Source organism: Gobio gobio (genome assembly GCF_949357685.1).
Source record: "Gobio gobio genome assembly, chromosome: 23".
Taxonomy (NCBI): Eukaryota; Metazoa; Chordata; class Actinopteri; order Cypriniformes; family Gobionidae; genus Gobio; species Gobio gobio.
This window is the reverse complement of record NC_137119.1, coordinates 3315421-3336673: the sequence shown is the minus strand read 5'-3', so window position 1 is coordinate 3336673 and position 21253 is coordinate 3315421. Positions and strand designations below refer to the sequence as shown.

Below are 21253 nucleotides of genomic sequence, written 5' to 3'. Positions count from 1 at the left end.
ATTTTGGCCAAGAAACTTGTTAATTACGTTTAAACTGCTGCTCAAGAGATTTGTCTCAAGATTAACAACACATAACGTCGAACTTAAAGAAGCTTTTCAACTAGCTTGCTAATTAACTTCCCGCGCCACTCTAATCAGCGCGCGCTATGATTCTGGAGGCGGGGGGGCCGAGGGGAGGGGGGATGGCGTGCGCATGCGCAGCAACTGCCGCGCGCTTCCCTGCATGGAAAACTGAAGCGGATCCATGTGACCCGCCTATCGGGATCATCATCGGCGCCACACACACCCATTACTGGCTCCTGCCACACCAAAGATCACAGCAACCGGCTCGTACTCGCCGTGAATACCGACGGAAGGGAAGTCTGAAGGATTCGGCCCGGTTCTGATGGCTTTATTCGGGATGTGGAGGCTGCAGTAACAGGAGAGAGCAGGGAAGAGGAATCTCACCCTTCCCAAGAGTCCGTGTGTCTCCGGATTACCTTTAGCTCAACGAGCAGACACAAAGGTAAGAGCTAGCTCAGGTAACGTCAGTAAGCCAGATATGTAAACAATGTCGTTATGAATATGATAATAAATCCTGACTGGGTGCTAAAGCTAATGGACCATTGAGTCTGAGTCTGTGTGTGTGTGTGATGACTAGCCGGACAGCTAGTGTGTGTGTGTGTGTGTGTGTGTGTGTGTGTGTGTGTGTGTGTGTGTGTATGTGTAAGAGCAGACTGTACAAATGAATGACCCTGACCAAAAGCACTGTGATACCATAGTAACATATGGTATTTTCTGGGCTAAAATACCATAATACAGTGGTTTAGAGACCACTTAATATGATCATCCTAAAATTTGAAAATACGGCTATATACTTTAATATATAAAGAACCATTTAATACTAATTTAAAGTGTATATAGTATACCAATTTAAAGTATTGCTTGTAAAGTATTTAATATTTAAGTTGCATTAAAGTTTATTTTTAATCACTATAGTACTGTTAAATGTATTTATTTAACTTAATTTCTTTCATTTAATTGTTAAAATTTATTTATTTATCTATAATTTATCTAAATTAATCTAATTAGTGTTATTTATTACTTGTTGTATTTTTAGTTATATAGTTATTTATTTCCATTTTTTTATTATACATTATTTATTTATTTATTTATTTATTTATTTATTATTTTTATTAATTAATTTTATAATTGTAATGTTTATTTATTTTAATCATTTTATTATTTATTTATTTTAATTTTATTTTTTACATGTATTACCCCAGTCTGAAAAACCAATAACATAATAAGAATGATATAATAGATTAGATGAATAAGTAAACAATAAGAATGTGATTTAAAATAACTAGTATTATTTGTTATATTCTTAATAAATTGTATTATTTTTAGTTATTGTATTTATTTCCAATTTTTATTTATTTTTTGTTATGCATTATTTATTATTTACATTAATTAATTAATGTTATAATTGTAATGTTTAGTTATTTTAATCATGTTATTATTTATTTATTTTACTTTTTACATTTATTAGCCCAGTCTGAAAAACCAATAACATAATAAGAATAATATATAGATTAATATAGATTCGATGAATAAGTAGGCAATAAGAATGTGATTAAAATAAGTAGTATTATTTGTTGTATTCTTAATAAATTGTATTATTTTTAGTTGTATTATTTATTTCAATTTTTTTTGTTATGCATTATTTTTATTAATTAATTAATGTTATATTTGTAATGTTTATTTATTTTAATCATTTTATTATTTATTTATTATTATTTTATTTATTTTTTTACATTTATTACCCCAGTCTGAAAAACAAATAGCATAATAAGAATAATATAATAGATTAATATAGATTAGATGAATAAGTAAACAATAAGAATGTGATTTAAAATAACTAGTATTAATTATTATTTGTTGTATTATTAATACATTTTATTATTTTTCATTGTATTATTTATTTCCAATTTGTATTTACCTGCTATTAATGATTTTGTATTAATTTATTTAACCATTTTAATATATTATAAATTGAATCATTTTATTATTATTTATTTATTTAATTAATTAATTTTTAAAATTTGTATTGCCTTTTTTTCCCCACAGTTTTTCTCTCTGACCCAGTCTGAAAACCCCTGCCATCGCATAAAAAGCTATATTCAATAGATCCATTGTATTGCAATGTCTCAAAAATCATGGTAATTGGTAAATTCACAGACAGCCGTATGGATGCTCTCATATCTCCCATATCTGTGTCTGAAGCTGTAGTTGTGCTCCGCAGACCCAGCCCTGGACTCTATATATACACACAGTACATGCATATATAATGTGCTCATATGTACCAATGCATACACTCAGTCATATTACACCACGTGGGAATCAATCATTCCTTTACTTGGATCAGCTTTACAGTCACTAATGTCAATATGTTAAAGATTTCCCTCTTTAAAGCTTCGCCATGTGGTCTTGCTCGTTTAGTTAGATCTGCAATTTTCACAATGCAAAATGCTTTAAATTAATAACCCGACTCTTCTCTGATGACGAGGGCGGGGCAACCTGTCACTCACATGAGATCCACCAATAGAGACAGAGCGTATTTAGGCCACGCCCACCATTGACTTTGCATTGCGTGAGGCTGCCTCATTGTCATTTCGGACTTATAACAAAAAACAGAACAATGTCTAAAAGCGGATATGTGACAAAGTGTACAGCAAACAAGCTAAAAAACACAGAAATAAGTTTTTATAAGCTGTCGACCCAAAAAAACGAGCGTTTAAGAAGATAAAAGTGGATACAGGCAATACGAAGTGAAGCTTCAGCAGGAAGAGTGAGTAAATTTTGGGATCCTGACACTCAGTATGCCTCAATATGTCTGTGTGCAGTAAATATGTTGTCACTTTTAAGTCAAATATCCAAATTTTAAGTATTATATTTACTATGCAATGCAAAGTCAATGGAGACGTTTTGATTGTTTTCCCCCCGGTGGGCGTGGCCTTCAGATTATGACGCGTGTCGCTCTGTCTCTATAGCAAACCACAACCATCCAATCAATTGAGTGTGTTAAAATTGAAAAAATTAAAATTGAGCGGAAGTACAAACAAGAACAAATGTAGGGCGGAGCTTGAGTGTGTCAACACAGACATACTCAGGCTCCGCCCTACATTTGTTCTTGTTTGTACTTCCGCTCAATTTTAATTTTCCTTCAGTTCTCTGTCTGGGACTGTGGTATATACTTAGGTTTTCTCCGAACAAATTTTTACCCGTCCAATCAGCGAACAGAGGGCGTGGCTGAGAGCGATGATGTTGATGTGGTGCGCTAGTTTGCGTTGTAGTTCAGTAATGGCGGCGGAGAAAAGATGGAAGCGAAGCCATTCATTCGTTGTGGCACCGCTGCCGAATATCCAAAAGTTATTAAAGCCGGAGCAAGAACAATCTTTGCTGAGTTTGGTTGGTGGCCGTGATGTCATTTCTCATTCATTTTATTTTATTGCAGTTAACAAAAAACTATTTTTAATAGATGCCGATGTCACAGATATGGAAGGATATCGCGGACAATTTTCAAAAGGAATTGCAAATGGTATTTGCAATTGCGTTTTCAATTTGTGGACGCATAATATGTGACACAATCCAAACGCAATTGCAAATCGCGCATTACCATTTGCATTTTCGTTTAGGCAAACGCACAACGACTGCCAAATTTCAAATGAAAAAGCAAAGTCTGTTTGCAATTGCATTTCCAATGTCTTGCAAGTTATGACCCTGCCATTTTGGAATAGCAATAGAAAATCACCTATTTGCTCTTTCATTTCCTTCGTGTCCTGCCACAACCTGCACAAAATTCAAATGGAATCGCAATCCCCTTTGCGTTTGCATTTCCGATGCCTAACACAGTCAACTGTCAACCAGGCTTGAGGGCGGGGTTTATTGATATAGTCGGAAAGTAGGCCACGCCCTCAAGTGGTGGAAAACCAAGGACTTTTTCATCATTATTCATTCCTAAGAACATGGGGAGAAATATCCAATGTGTCTATTTAGCAAAAACAACAAAAAAGTCATAAAACTACTGTGTAGTTTTTTGCACTTCAAACAAAGCCAAATACCTGGAAATAGACTATTTATCACCTGCCAACCAAACAAAAAGAAACCAAAAGAAGACTGCTCTGGTTGCAAGCAAATTGTCAAGAAGCAATTAAGATAGGGATGCTTTAACCGTTGACCAAAAGTAAGAATTTTGACAGATTAATATACAGTTAAACGGTTTAAAATGTGTATATATATTTATTTATTTTTATTTTTTTTTAAGGTTTTTATTTTTATTTAATTTTTTTGCTGCATGGTTAAAGCAAAATATGCTAAATTCGGTTTAAAAATCAGTTCAATATATAATATAGGCCTATAATCTTTTAAAATAGGCCTATCCTTTAATTGCACCTGGGGCAAAAAGACATTTTGAAAGATTTCACCAGCTGGTACTTTCGGTTTTGCCACGGAGATCCTTGTGATAAATAAATGTGTTGTATTTATGATAATCCGTGTAGATTTCAGTTGACGAAAATAAATTATAAAAGCGTGATAAGTCACGAAAGACAACTGAATTACTGACAGGATGCTGTGCGCGTGTTCCGAGCGCAACACGGACAAGCGTGCCCAAACGGCCAAATAAACACAGAAATAGTCTATATCAAAATGCCAAGTCGAGTATTCACATAAACACAGTAGATGTAAGCACTGTGTGCGTGCACTGCACACACAAATTTATAACCGGACCTCAAAGTGAAATTTTTTTAATTAATCTGATGAGAAAAAAATGCCGGTTCTTTATATGATTTAGTAGTTTTTCGTTTTGTCATCTTAATGTATTAATTATTTAGAATAAGTGAGAAATAGGCTATTTAGTATTTATTTATTTTATGCTTTTTATTTATATTACTTTATTATATATTATTTCAGTTTTTCTCTGTTGTCAGAAACGCTGCAGGTGCGTGAAAATTTGTGTGAATCCAGGTTCTGTTGTTGAGCTGTTCTGTCAAATCTGTTAAATGTCAAAATAAAGATACAAATATAGTTCAGTGAATAGGAATAGGCTACATATGATGAAAATAATAATGTTGAATAAAATGAAATGAAGAAGAAAATCAGATCATCAGAGGAGGTAGGCTACGAAACGAACATGAACTGCGATTGAATGTCACTAATGTAGTTTTCTTTTCTTTTTTGATCGCTTGGCTCTTGAGCACAGAATCGTATGGACAACACACAACTCACATCATGTCAAGTTTCTATAGATTTTCTGATTTTAACTCATGATAATTTACTGTGTCGGGTGCAATATGATGATATTCGTCTGATATAGTCTAGGCTATAGCCTACCGAATGCAGTCATGTCACTTTTCTTATTTGCTGTTTTTTTTTCTGGTTGCAGGTGAACATACAATCAGTTCTGCATTTTTACTTTGTTTGAACTAAAGAGTTTAAACTTGTTTTTTATTACAAAAATAGCCAAATCCCCCGTTTTCCATCACTTGAGGGCGTGGCCTACTTTCCGACTATATCAATAAACCCCGCCCTCAAGCCTGGTTGACAGTTGACTGTGTTAGGCATCGGAAATGCAAACGCAAAGGGGATTGCGATTCCATTTGAATTTTGTGCAGGTTGTGGCAGGACACGAAGGAAATGAAAGAGCAAATAGGTGATTTTCTATTGCTATTCCAAAATGGCAGGGTCATAACTTGCAAGACATTGGAAATGCAATTGCAAACAGACTTTGCTTTTCCATTTGAAATTTGGCAGTCGTTGTGCGTTTGCCTAAACGAAAATGCAAATGGTAATGCGCGATTTGCAATTGCGTTTGGATTGTGTCACATATTATGCGTCCACAAATTGAAAACGCAATTGCAAATACCATTTGCAATTCCTTTTGAAAATTGTCCGCGATATCCTTCCATACACAGAAGTGAACATAAATCAGTTGCATTGGGTGGAAAATGAGTCAAGGTTAGTCAGGAGAACATAAGCAAGTGGTTTGAATTAGTGATGAAACGGTATGGAAATTTAACATCACGATTATAGTGACCCAAATTATCACGGTTATCAATATTATCACGGTTTTGTTCAAGCGAGATGAAAGTATTCAAAAAGAACAGATGCACACACTTAAAACATTTCAACAAGTTTTATATTTGAAATTCAACAAACAACAAATAACTAAAGCAGCTCTATGCACTTTTTTTAAGCTAGATTCTGTGGGATTTCCTTCCTTAATGGCCGTTGTCAATAGCAACGCATAACGCATAAAAAATTAAAGCAATGTTCTCATCAGTGTTCAGCAATGATGCATTTAAATCTAGCATATTTTGTGTTAGAGCCCAAACAGTATCCTAGTGAAATAATGCATATCCATATTTCCATATGATTTGACATTTATTTTATTAAATATCAAAATGTGTGTATCATACCTGACACCTAGATGATCACTTTACAGTCAGTTTTATGACTGTCATTCTCTTCAAATGCTAGTGAAGTTTGAAACGTGTATAACGTTACCAATGTTGTATGTAACTTTACAGACGGTCCCTAAATTCACCAACTTTAATGCCAGTCATATCAGATGCGCTGTGGTTCTGCTGTGTTTTTTAAAACTATTTTCGCTGCTGAAATAGAACAAAAACAGTCAACCTCTGTATGATGAATTAATCTCCTGCGTACATCGCACGTTTATCTCTGCTTTGAGTGTAACGTTAGATTTCAGCAAGAGAGAGAGAGCGGCGCGCGCTCTGAACAAAACTCCGGCTAATCTGAACGCCTCTGATTATTAGATATCGCATTCATAAACTCAATATAAACACGTGTGAGTGGTTATAATGCGCAACGCAATTATAACAGACGGCTTTTGAGAAGACTATAATAAGTTCAACTGCCAGAGTGACTATAGTGTGCAGCCGAAATAACGTTACACTCGCAAATGGCGGTTGTTAATGTCAAGCCCTGATTATCCCTAAAATGTCACCCTAGTCTTGTCTGAACTTGTTTGTTCGCTTCACGTTATTATTTGTCAGACGTAGTTTTGGTATTGAGGTCAAAGTCCACTTGCCTTGCGTTCGTAGTTTTGAAGTGTTTTCCCTATTACAGCGACTTTCTGCAGACAGGGTGACCATCTTCCCTCAGGACTTTTGTAAAAGCCAAAATATGACCACACCTCAGATTTGGTCCTTTTAGAGGCTGAACAATCCCCCGAGTGCTGTCACTGCCATCTTCCATTTCTTCTCATTCAGAAAACAGCCGTGCGCTGCGTCGGACTGACGCTGACTGGACAAGATTTACCGCGAGTTTCCACAATCGTGATAATCACACGCGGTTTTAATGATAATAAAATTTTATACGATATTACTAACCGTCACTAGCCTGGATGCCAGCCGAATTTAGCCCCGCCCACAAAATGTTTTGCTCGGGCAATTCGGTCTGGACTCGCTCCATAGAGGAGGAATTATGCCTGAACAGAAACTGTTCGGACCAATGAAATCATCAGGGCGGGCTTTAGACGATGATGGACAGATGATCAACAGTAACGTAATCATCCACGTCATCAAAGGCTCTTGGGTTGAATTTGCTCTAATCCTAAACGGAGAACTTGTTCGTATATGCGTTCACCTTCACTATTTCTCTCAGAAACGATGATCGTGTTGGTAAGTACTCTGTGTATCCTTAAATTATTTTATTACTGCCAAAGATCGTTTACACTCATGTTTTTCTTGTAACGTTACTTAATCATGCGTGCGTGCAGACAGGGTTGCCAAGTGTTTTTGCAATGTCGCGCACAATTGCTACTCAAAACGTTTGGTTGGCAAAATATGTTATTTTGGCAAGGTTGCCTGCTAAAATTCGCATTCCTGGGTTTATATAATCACATAATTGGGGTCGCTTCAACCCGCGGACATGGAGAAAAACACGGACTTGGTAACAGTGCAGTTGAGTTCTGTTGACATTTGACAACTAACGTTACGCGTCGCTCCGTTGCTCTGATTGGTTGTGGGTCTATCCAATTGAGGTCTTTCCTGGCTCGGTTGAAACACGCCCCATAATCAAAGCTCAATGGAGCGGTACCAGACTCAAATTCTGACTAGAGTTGAGTATGGCCAGAGCCATAGAGAGAGAGAGTTGCGACAACGGAAGTTCAAAACGCTTGATAGTCACGTGATTCATGTAGACCTCGAATAGTTCCAGGAAGTGCTTTGACGGGCAATTCAAATTGATAGTCACAGTGACAGAACTGCGCTTTTTGGTAATTAATAGTCAATAAATGCATTGATTTTCAATAATTTTATTACACATCGACATGTGTATGTAGCATGAGTATGTAGTTACAGCGATGTTGTTTTTAAAATATATATTTTTTTAATGATGAATAATCTACACAAGCAGGCTTTAATGTACAAGTTATTTTGATTAAAATGTGCTGATCATTTAAAATCTTACCGATTAAACGTCTTACCTTTTAAAAGTGCATCACATACGTTCTGTTCTGCTGTAACTCTATGGCGCAGCTGCTACTTCCGGGAACTATTGAGAGTCTCCGCGAGCCGCCATTGCTGTAAAAAAAACCGTTCCATTGGAGTCTATGGAGTTGTCGCAACTCTCTCTCTAAATGGCTCTGAGTATGGCCACGCCAGGCTAAACCGTCACTAAATTTTATTGTGGTTTATCGTGAAACCGGTAATCGTTTCATCCCTAGTTTGAATGAAATGTCAGTGTTAAATAATGGAGTAAAGGACATCAGGGGAAAACCGTTACATTCTGTTATAATGATATGCAAATGATATTCAGATGCTTAAGACAGGCCTGTAAGCTTAGCATCTTCTCGTCTTGTATTATGTGAATATTACAGACAGAAATGTAAATCTTTTTGGTCTCCTGCAGGTGCACACGGGGTGGTATATGATCTTCTCTCGAACACACGCCCACCCTGACCCTTCACTTCAGTGACCTCCGACCCGACCTCTTAACCTCAGCTCTCCTCTCAGGCCAGCCCAGAAAGCGCTATCATGGCAGCAGCCAAGCCCAAAGGGCAGAACTCGCTGGCGCTTCACAAGGTGATCATGGTTGGCAGCGGCGGTGTGGGAAAGTCGGCTTTAACTTTGCAGTTCATGTACGATGAGGTGAGGAATCTTTCCACATTACAAAGATGCTTCCCTCCACAGACATCATGAAACAGGGTTCCCACACTTCTGGAAAGTTCTTGAATTTCAGACGCATGGATTCAAGGCCTGGAAAGTACTTGAAAACAAACACAGGTCCTTGAAAGTGCTTGAATTAAGCATGAACTGCATTGTGTTAGAGTAGCGTGTGCTATTACAAACACTGGCCTTCATGCGCTGCCAAAGCCAGAACAAAACCGCATTACGGGAGGAAGAAATATCAATATATTTCTGCTGTTCCAGAAGCGCCATCTACTGTCAAAAGCCCTATTCGGGTGGTAATTGTTTCTCGTGGGGTCATAAGGTATTTTCATCATTTACAGGGGCTAGTCTGAGATTTTTATTTTTCTCCCATCACCCGCGTTAAATTCCCCGGCCGAATTACCTACAGTTTTTAGTCAAACACCAGGTCATGTGGTCATTTAATTGCCGTCCGAATCCACATCTCTGAGTTTTCAAGATGAGATCTCTTCAAAATGCACTGTTTATATCCTTTTTGACCCCTGCAGGCCACCGTACGGTTGCGCTTTGCTGTAATTTGGATGCATTTAAAAAAATCTAGACTTTCATTACAGAAATGCTGGCAAGTATTTACAAGAGCAATATTTCATCACCGCTCAAAAAAGAAAAAGAAAAGCACGTAAACATGTGTGCAGGTCTTAAAAACCTTCTAATAGATTTTTAAAAAGGTACATGTACAGTTGATTTGATAGATAATTTTGCAAATTTGTAATGCCTAACAATTAACATGTCCATATCTTTTCATTTAATTGGAAAATTCATGTATACAATATTATCTCTATATGTTGATGTTTTAATTAAGTAATGATTTATAAAAAAAGAAAACTAAAACTAGTGTGAAATAAATGTTAAAAGCAGGAATAAGAGCTGCAAACTGCATCTCTCGTTAAAAGTCGCTCGCTCTTGTAAAATCACAAATTTCTTGTAAAAACTTTGTAAAATTGCAAATTTTTCCTCATTGGAAATTGTATTTTAGTTGTCAGTATATGCCTTAGCGTTACTGCATTAATGATAGACACAGGTATAGTAGGTATTTCATATATTAGCAGTAACACACACACCGTTATCGCATTTATTGTGCTTGATTTAAAATAAAAGGTGCTTTAAAAAGTCCTTGAATCTGGTGTTCATGAAAGAGTGGGAACCCTGATGAAAGTACAGTTGTATTATAATTAGTGATTTGTTTTGTTCATGTAATAATGTTATGAATCATCACTCTGTTGTAATCTGCCCTTATATCAAGCAGTGTTAATTTCGTTGACGAATAACTTTCGTCAACAACCTTTTTTCACTGACGAAAACGAGACGATAACTAAATAAAAACTAGTGTTGGATGACAAAAACTATAATGAAAATCAACTCATTTTCGTCAACAAATAAAAACGAGACAAGTGTGAGTGAGGGTGGATTAGGGCAGAGATGGGGTCAGAACTGATGTCCTGTGTCACAGATGAGCACATTTGAGTTTGAGCTGATCTAACCTCTGGAAAACACGGCTCACGCATCCCCAATCCAGCTCCAGAGCGGCTCAATCACTGAAGAACACACATTTATCACAGACCAGTGTTTATGAACTAACGCTGAGGAATAATGACTTTACTTTACCATGTTTATATAGTAATATGTTTTAAACAGTTGTAACAACGCATATTATATCTCCCTCATCTGAACTTGAATGAGCTCCTGCAACTGCAATAGTAAGGCGAGATTTCAAAATAAGAGTCCTGGTGTATTTCCAGCTTGTTTATTGTCACGCATTATATATTCGATTTTGCTTACACAATAAACTGTATTTAATTTCATTCCCATTTAATTCATAGTCAGGAGGAAAGATCAGTATTTGACAAATATTCAATAAAGTATCAGGGTTATAATAGTTCACTAAAACCATTAAAAAAAAATCTTCATTACTTGAAATTAAATAAATGTTAACTGAAATTAAAGAAAGAAATAAACAAATTTATTTTAAGCTTTAGCTTAACCTGATATGGCCTACTAACTAAAACATAAATACAAAGTTATAAAAACTATATAGATGTTTTTAAAAAACAAACAAAAAGTGAATTGAGCTCTTTCGTGTATTTTTAATGTCAAAAACAAAATGATGTCAAAATGTCAGTTCAAGTGACAGTCGGTTATGTGACGCTTAAATACTTAATGTATTACAATTGAACTAAACTCATTAGATTTTAGGAGACTAAAACTAGACTAACACTAAAAACAATTCAGGTGACTAAAACTAAATCAAAATTTGCTTTCAAAATTAACACTGATATCAATGATGTGGCCGGTTTTGGCCAATATATTGGTTATCGGCTATTGGCTTTCAAATAAAGATTTATCGTATTGGTCAAATCTTTCATATCAGTGCATCCCTAGTTTCCATTTAGTTTGAGAACAGAATCTGGCAGCTCTAATTAAGAGTTATGTTATTTTAATATGTTAAATGTTTTTAGGTCCCCTTGGACATTTGCTGGAACCGTCTAGTGCTTTTTTTTTTACCGGTTAAAGGTCATAAATTATTTAAAGGGGTCATTTAATGCCCCTTTTTACAAGATGTAAAATAAGTCTCTTTGTGTGTGTGTGTGTGTGTGTGTGTGTGTGTGTGTGTGTGTGTGTGTGTGGAGTTTCAGCTCAAAATACCCCACAGATCATTTTTTATAGCATGTTAAAACTGTCACACTTTGAGGGTGAGAAAAAACGCACTGTTTTTGTGTGTCCCTTTAAATGCAAATGAGCTGCTGCCCCCTTTCCAGAAGAGGGTGGAGCTTCAAGAGCTCATGTTAGCAGCTCTGATCTCCTCTCACACACACACACACACACTGAAAATATCAGACTTTTATGATCAAACCGGAGTCGGACAATGATGGAGAGACTCAAGAAGAAGAGACGACATGTAGAACGAGATGGGACGTTTCTGAAGGGATAGCTGATGAATGTGTCTCTAAAGTGCTGGTGTGGGGTAAGATGAGCCAAAGAATATCTGCTGATGAAGAGAGAACAGGGATAGTTTAGTGTAATTACGGTTAGCAATAATGCTATTGCGTTTGTGTTCGTACTGTATCAATAAATGTGAAAGACAGCTTGAGCTCGACTACAGCAACTCATGTTCCTGGGGGGGCGGGGTTTATGCAAATGTGAGGGTTAGTGATGTCACTGACTCGTTGTAGTCCCTCCCAGACGTTTGTTGTAGTCCTTAAAAAGAGATTTCTGTAAGAGAAAATATCTCCCTTTGCTCTGAACTGTGAGCGTTGTAACTTTGCAGATGTTGTTTATGCTCAAACAGCGACACTACACACTCACTAAAGCTACACAAGTCAGATCGTAATCAACCAGCCCTTTAAATAAAACCCAGTCAGCAGATGCCTCAGGATATTTGGCCATCGCTGTGATTTCGCTCCACATGTAAACACCTTCATCTTCTTCTTCTCCTCAGTTTGTGGAGGACTACGAGCCCACGAAGGCTGACAGCTACAGGAAGAAGGTGGTTCTGGATGGTGAGGAAGTCCAGATCGATATCCTGGACACAGCGGGTCAGGAGGACTATGCGGCGATCCGGGATAACTACTTCCGCAGCGGAGAGGGATTCCTCTGTGTCTTCTCCATCACTGAATTAGAATCGTTTGCAGCCACTGCTGATTTCAGGTGATTTACAGCTCTCGAGCTTATTTAAAAGAGCTCTATTGATTTTAGACTTAAACTGTTGCTCTTGAGTTGATGATCTTGCACTGGTCTTTGTGCATCTGATATTAGAAAGCAGTGTTGGGGAAAGTTACTTTGAAAAGTAATGCATTACAATATTGCGTTACTCCCTTAAAAAGTAACTAATTGAGTTACTTAGTTACTTTTTAAGAAAAGTAATGCGTTACGTTACTTTTGCGTTACTTTTTCCTCACCTGGGCTGGGCTTGTTTTTGTTTTTTGTTTTTTATAACAAAAAAGTTATATTTTTGTGCAACGGTAAAGACCAAAATTGAATAAATAAGCCTCAGGCTGAAGTAAAAATGCAGATTCCCTCATGAACACTAGAGGGCGCAGCTCTGGATAATGGAGAATAGGACGCAGGAGAAAAAAGTTTTACCAATAAAAACAAAAAATCTAGTAATTTTCATCATCATCGTCAGCAGCAAGACATTGGTCAATTAAATATAAAGATAGATTAAATGCATAAAAATAGTTGTTTTATTTAACATTTAATTATTGGAGGTTTGCATAGTATTCTAATTTTGCATTCGACTGATTTTATTCATTTTGAGGAATACAGAATCTTTATTGTGCAAGTGAGATGAATAAATGCTCACATTTAGTCAAGAACTACAATAACCATCATGTTCACACACACACACACACACACACACACACACACACACACACACACACACACACACACACACACACACACACACACACACACGCGCCTCTGCACTTATTATTCTCAACATGGGGGCAGGAGAGCTGTCAGTCAAATTAATGTGAAAAAGTAACTCAGATATTTTGTTGCAAATTTGAAAAGTAATGCGTTACTTTACTAGTTACTTGGAAAAAGTAATATTATTACGTAACTCAAGTTACTTGTAATGCGTTTCCCCCAACACTGTTAGACAGGGCTCCAGACTAACATTAGAGATTGAGAATGGCGATAGCAGATGATTTAGTGGCGCTGGAGGAAAATTTATCATAAAGTAGGGATGCAACAATACCGTTAGTCCACGGTTCAATACATACCTCGGGTTTTAACCACGGTTCAGTTCGGTTCGGTTCTGATGGCTTGTCACATCAGTTTTTGTTATTCTATTCTTAGGCGACAGGAACAGCAAGAGGCTAAGGAGAAAAAAGACTATTTTTTTATTGCTATTCTCTTTCTTTATTTTACTTAAAAGAATTGAAAAACCTACCTTAAACTTAAAACTTTACTTAAAAAAAAACTTGTATTCCTAGTGTATTGTAATATAAAATATATACATAAAGATTTACACTGGCAGCTCAGAGCTGGACAGCAGCATTAAAGTATGAAATTGATTGAATGAATGTAAAAATAAAACACTACATAGACTTCACTATAAAACATACATTGATTCTTATTAAAGCTACTGTATTAGTTTTTCAGTCAAGAGCAGTGATGGATTTTCTCTGTCTTTTGTTATGTATTAACATTAAAGGGATATTTCACTTAAAACTGAAAATTCTGTCATTGAGAAATGAATACAGGTTTGAACAACATTAGATGAGTAAATAATGACATTATTTTAGAGGTGAACTGTCGCTTTAAGGACCGCGTGTTCACTATAGGCTGCGCTGCTGTCAATTAAAGACCTGCACGCATCTAATATACACACACGATTGCGATTTTACTTTCACTTTAGACATAACGACTGTGTTTATGTTAACCTTGTGTGTATTTGACAGTATTAGCGCAGTAAGACGACTACTTAGTTCAGTAATCACGTGTTTGACAGGCGTTTAGTGCGCGCGCTCGGAAAAGCGCATTTTTAAAACCGCGCACGCAAATGAAACCGGCAAGACTTTAAAACACATGCAAATAATGAACTTTGGTGATTGTGAATAACTCTAGTGTTCTGTGAGTATAACTCTATCACTAACGTGTGATGTGATTGTATGTCGCGTTGTTCAGTATTGGGATGGAGGCAAATTATAGAATTTGTAGAAAAATAATTAATTAAATGCAAAACCGAAAAACTGCAATTCACAAGCGCCGTACCGAACGGTTCAATATTATATTGAGAATTGTGGCATCCCTAATGCAATAACCTCATTTTTATAGTGAAAATGTAAATATTCTGCTCTTATTAAATGTGCAATTGTTCTTCTATAGTCTCACACTGAACTGACGACAGCTTCAGGGATTATTAAAGCTGCTCTTGACCTGTTTTCTGTGCAATTCAGGCTCAATTTAAAGAAAAGTTTTTGTTTTTCATGAGCCTTCCTAACTTTTTCCATATATTTATAAGTGTAATGGCTAATAAGTCAGTAAGTGCTCCTCTGCCGCCATCTACTGGTTATAGTGGTGGTTTTTTAATTTTAATAAAGGTGCTTGTTTTCCTACACCTTTAAAGTTTTAGTTTTACAAATCATCACATTAAAGCTGCAGTCCGTAACTTTTCTTGGTTTAAAATGATTCAAAATAAAATTGAGCAAGTACATAACCAGCCAGTGTTCAAAACTATCCTCTTACCTCAGCCTGATTTTTGAAGTCACGGTTCGGTACAGTTTTACAAAATTGCTTTTTATTTATTTTTATTCAACAGTTGCTGAAAAAACGGTCTGTTGTTAAAGCTACACTGTGTAACTTTTTTAGTTTATTCTTAGCTAAAAACACTTAGCTCTTTCAAAAATATATGTGCTCATTAATGTATATTTACTTCTTTCAAGTACTAAAGTATTCTCGTAAGTTTATAATATGCCATTGTAAACACATACGGGTGAGGGTTCGAATGCGGGTCGCCATGTTGCTCCTCCATCTTGAAAGTACATTAGCCAAAGAGGGACATACCCGTAAATTCCAGCTTTGCCTTTGGCGTTTTAACACTCGATGTCGAATGTGGACGAGGTCGAACTGGAAGCCATGTTAATCTTGGACTAAATAGGCCACCGTAGGAGTTAAAATAAAATTGGAATTGAGAGGAAGAGAAACTAATATTCACTGGATGGTCATATACCTTTTCACCACTAGATGGGGAAAATATCAAACAGTGTAGCTTTAAATATATTAAATTATAACTAAAAGTTTCTTATAGATATTGCTGTAAACTATTGTGAGCCCTTACTTACACATTACTGTAACATTAAAGGACAGAGCCCAAACTATTAGCCTAAATTCAGTTGCTGTTTATTTTTTAGATTTAATAATCAACACTCATAAGCTTCACATAAGGCAGTTTTTGCAATAACTTCTAAATCTAATGTTTTTTTCTCCAATTTGTTGTTGAAATATAATAATTTATACAGCGTCTGTCATTTTCATAACGGATTTATTTAAACATACATTAAATAAACAAGACATCACTAGAATATAATGAATATAACGGCGAACTACGCCTTTGGCGACCTCTAGCGGACGGAAAACTTACATAGTGCAGCTTTAAAGTTCATGTTAGTTCACAGATACAAGTTTTTACCCGAAAAATGTTTGAGTTTATCATTAACTATGATTAATAAGTGTATTGCTTATTATTAGCTCATGTTAAGTGTTTCCATTTTTATATTTAAAATTCAATTGTAATGGTTTAATTACATTTGAATGACCAAATAGCATGTCTAATTAACTGAAATCATGAAATTTATACAATTTAACAACAATTATTCAAAAATGACATGTTTAGGGCCTTATGTAATACGTTTTATTTATTCATATTTTTCAAATTCATTTTTATTTTTACCAAATTGTGTGTTTTCTGGATTCAATTGTAATGGTTAAATTCAATTTTAGTAATCAAAAAGCATGTCTAATTAATTGAAATCATGAAATTTAAACAATTTAAGTGTTTCCATTTTTATATTTATGTATTTTATTTTTCAGATTTTATAGTGATGGTCCTTTAATTAGATGTAGATGAGTATATATAGCTTTGTATAGCTTTTAAATCACATTACTTAAAATGTTTTGACGTTTTTTTACTTGTTTATTGCTTAATGGATCTTGATTTCCATTAGAGTTGTGTTTGACGGAAACTATCCTCCCCACTCAGAGAGCAGATCCTGCGGGTGAAGGAAGACGAGAACGTCCCCTTCCTATTGGTGGGAAATAAGTCTGACCTGGAGGACCGGAGACAGGTGAGCTCGGACGAGGCTAAAGCCCGAGCGGATCAGTGGGGCGTTTGCTATGTGGAGACGTCCGCTAAGACCCGGGCCAACGTGGACAAGGTCAGTCAACCTCAAACCCAGCAGTTACTGGGAAAATCCTCTACACTAGGGCTGGGGGGGATTCACACAAAATTATATCTCGGGGAATTTGCCGAAAACAATAATTAGAGGATATTTGTGTTTTGTGCTGGTTTACTAGTTTTTTTTTTTTGACTCCATTTTAATGGTTAAATTCAATTTTAGTAATCAAATAGCATGTCTTATTAACTGAAATCATTAAATTTATACAATTTAACAACAATTATTAAAAAATTACATGTTTAGGCAGTGTTTCCCCTAGAATTTTTTCCAGCAGCGGTGCTGTTACGTGCCGGAGGTTAGCCGCTCGTCGGGGGGTCCGGGGGCATGCACCTCCGGAATAAAAAAAAAAACAAAAAAAAACCTTTAAACCATGACTTCTGGCAAGTTTTGTGGATAGAAATAGACATTTTGAACATTAAAATCCAAATTAAGCTTTTCATTAGTTTAAAAGGTGACTATCTTATAGCCTATTTTACTTCAATAACCTGCAGGGACGTGCAGAAAGTTCCTAAGGGGCAAGGGCTCAAATGTAAGAAAGGGGCAATATGTAAAAAAAAAAAATAAATACTGGAAAAATTTGGATACTATTTTATGTTTTTGCAAAAAGTCTCATGCTTATCAAGCCTGCATTTATTTAATTAAAAATACCGGAAAAAACAGTAACCTAATATTGTGAAATATTATTACATGATGTTTTTTTTACCTTACGTTTTTATTAATCGAATATATATATATATATTGTTGTTTTGATTCACATTATGGCTCAATCGTCACCAGGTTTATTAGATGCTGCCCCTTTAAGACGCAGATCTAAAATCATTCTCCCCTTTACGCCCATTTAAGCTAAACTGTGTTTAAGTGAATACTCTCCAAGCCGGTCATTTTGAGATATAGGCTATTTTGTTGTGTATTTGATGGTTTAGTCGCGCACACGAAGCATAATGTGCAAGTCGGTCCGTTTCGCAGCGTGCGTACACACACACACACACACACACACACACACCCGCCTTGAACTTGGAAACAGCGTCTATTGCGCGGATTATTGTGCTTTTCATTTAATCAAACACGTTCTGCAATTTAGCCAAAGTGGAGAGTGTGTTTGACAACAATCACGGATTGTGCTGAATCTGACATTAAATGCATGTTTGGGGAGAAATGACAGCGCGCGCTGTGAAGTGAAGGAAGTTGCGCTAGACGGAACGCGGGTATAGTTTATAATAGTTTTACCTCATATCTTCTTTTTTTAATCCTTGGAAGCGAAAATAAGATTAATATCACAGCCCTGTGATATTGTGTAAGTGTAAGCAGACTACATTTTTGTTTAGTTCTCTGGCCATCGTCAATCTCTCTCTCTCTCTCCTTTACAGTGTGTAAGTGAATGTGATATTACTGATCATGTGAAGATTTTGCAGTGGCGCTGAAAATCCAGCGGCGGCGCTGCGCTGCTGTGAATACATTGTAGGGGAAACACTGTTAGGGCCTTATGTAATGCGTTTTATTTATTAATTTTTTCAAATTCAGTTTTATTTTTACCAAATTGTGTGTTTTCTGAATTCAATTGTAATGGTTAAATTGCATTTGAATGACCAAAAAGCATGTCTAATTAACTGATATCATGAAATTTATGCAATTTAACAACAAATATTAAAAAATTACATGTTTAGGGCCTTATGTAATACGCTTTATTTATTCTTTTTTTTTTTTCAAATTCAGTTTTATTTGATCAAATTGTGTGTTTTCTGGATTCAATTGTAATGGTTTAATTACATTTGAATGACCAAAAAGCATGTCTAATTAACTGAAATCATGAAATGTAGACAATTTAACAACAATTATAAAAAAATGACATGTTTAGGGCCTTATGTAATGCGTTTTATTTATTATTTTTTTCAAATTCAGTTTTATTTTATCAAATTGTGTGTTTTCTGAATTCAATTGTAATGGTTAAATTGCATTTGAATGACCAAAAAGCATGTCTAATTAACTGATATCATGAAATTTATGCAATTTAACAACAAATATTAAAAAATTACATGTTTAGGGCCTTATGTAATACGCTTTATTTATTCTTTTTTTTTTTTCAAATTCAGTTTTATTTGATCAAATTGTGTGTTTTCTGGATTCAATTGTAATGGTTTAATTACATTTGAATGACCAAAAAGCATGTCTAATTAACTGAAATCATGAAATGTAGACAATTTAACAACAATTATAAAAAAATGACATGTTTAGGGCCTTATGTAATGCGTTTTATTTATTATTTTTTTCAAATTCAGTTTTATTTTATCAAATTGTGTGTTTTCTGAATTCAATTGTAATGGTTAAATTGCATTTGAATGACCAAAAAGCATGTCTAATTAACTGATATCATGAAATTTATGCAATTTAACAACAAATATTAAAAAATTACATGTTTAGGGCCTTATGTAATACGCTTTATTTATTCTTTTTTTTTTTTCAAATTCAGTTTTATTTGATCAAATTGTGTGTTTTCTGGATTCAATTGTAATGGTTTAATTACATTTGAATGACCAAAAAGCATGTCTAATTAACTGAAATCATGAAATGTAGACAATTTAACAACAATTATAAAAAAATGACATGTTTAGGGCCTTATGTAATGCGTTTTATTTATTATTTTTTTCAAATTCAGTTTTATTTTATCAAATTGTGTGTTTTCTGGATTCAATTGTAATGGTTTAATTACATTTCAATGACCAAAAAGCATGTCTAATTAACTGAAATCATGAAATGTATACAATTTAACAACAATTATTAAAAAACTACATGTAACTGTAAGTCATGTTGATGTGATTATTAACGTTACTGTAGTCTGAAGCAGAAACAGGACCGATTGTTCGAAATCTTGTGTGTCTTTAAAATCTTCATCTAATGAAGTATTTTTTCCTATTGATAAGTGATGCATTTCTCCATTGCAGGTCTTCTTTGACCTCATGAGGGAAATCCGTGCGAGGAAGATGGAGGACAGCAAGGAGAAGAACGGAAAGAAGAAGAGGAAAAGTCTGGCCAAACGAATCCGCGAAAGATGTTGCATTTTATAGTCTCTGTGATCACATGCTCTCTCTCTTTTGCATATCTGTACCTGTACGTTCTGTGCTGTTGCCCTGTTGCTAACTCCTCCTCATCTGCAGTGTGTGTGTGTGTGTGTGTGTGTGTGTGTGTGTGTGTGTGTGTGTGTGTGTGTGTGTGTGTGTGTGTGTGTGTGTGTGTGTGTGTGTGTGTGTGTGTGTGTGTGTGTGTGTGTGTGTGTGTGTGTGTGTGTGTGTGTGTGTGTGTGTGTGTGTGTGTGTGTGTCAGGAGTAGGGATGGGGAGCGGGACGTCTGAGACGGGACACTAACAGGACGCACTTCTGGAAACCTCCTGTGCAAGTCAGATTTTGAGTTCCCAGGCCAAAACCCTGTGTTTTAAAAGATTAGTTCACTTTAAAATAAACTTTTGCTGATCATTTCCTCTCCCCCCTGTCATCCAAGATGTCCATGTCTTTCTTTCTGCAGTCGAAAAGAAATGAAGGTTTTGGATGAAAACAGTCCAGGGGTTTCATCCATATAATGGACTTCAATGGGACCCAAACGGTCCAAATGACAGTTTCAGTGCAGCTTTAAACGACACCAGATGATGAATAAGGGTCTGATCTAGACAAACCATCAGTTTCTGAGAGAAACACAGCAGTATTTATGATATTATTTTACCTCTTATCAGACGAACGTGATCATCTCTGAGCTCAGACATAACTTCCGCTAAGTGAGGTCAATATACGAGCCTGGTCATAGATGTATACGTAGATGCCTCATTACCGCTTGCACGGATCAGTAGAATGAGCCATCTACGGTCAATATATCTATGACCAGACTCGTATTTTGACCTCACTTAGCGGAAGTTATGTCTGAGCTCAGAGATTATCACGTTCGTCTGATAAGAGGTAAAATAATATCATAAATACTGCTGTGTTTCTCTCAGAAACTGATGGTTTGTCTAGATCAGACCCTTATTCATCATCTGGTGTCGTTTAAAGCTGCACTGAAACTGTCATTTGGACCTTGAACCGTTTGGAGCCCATTGAAGTCCATTATATGGAGAAAAACCCTGGAATATTTTCATCCAAAACCTTAATTTCT

General features: G+C 35.7%; 1 protein-coding gene across 1 annotated transcript; it reads left to right on the top strand.

The window, feature by feature from the left end:
- The first annotated feature begins 316 nt into the window (after window positions 1–316).
- On the top strand, window positions 317–20301 carry ralaa (v-ral simian leukemia viral oncogene homolog Aa (ras related)). Its single transcript, XM_079805961.1, has 5 exons — window positions 317–505; window positions 8917–9155; window positions 12652–12860; window positions 16921–17095; window positions 20056–20301. Exons 2-5 carry the CDS (start codon window positions 9042–9044, stop codon window positions 20176–20178), a joined length of 621 nt encoding a protein of 206 aa, XP_079662087.1. The 5' UTR covers window positions 317–505; window positions 8917–9041; the 3' UTR covers window positions 20179–20301.
- Window positions 20302–21253: the final 952 nt, after the last annotated feature.

What these genes read in the sequence shown, in the direction of transcription:
- ralaa (XM_079805961.1), top strand. Translation starts at nt 9,042, where the DNA reads ATGGCAGCAGCCAAGCCCAAAGGGCAGAACTCGCTGGCGCTTCACAAG. An exon ending in GCAGCCACTGCTGATTTCAG is followed by an intron (nt 12,861 to 16,920) that starts GTGATTTACAGC and finishes CTCCCCACTCAG; the next exon opens with AGAGCAGATCCTGCGGGTGA. An exon ending in CCCGGGCCAACGTGGACAAG is followed by an intron (nt 17,096 to 20,055) that starts GTCAGTCAACCT and finishes TCTCCATTGCAG; the next exon opens with GTCTTCTTTGACCTCATGAG.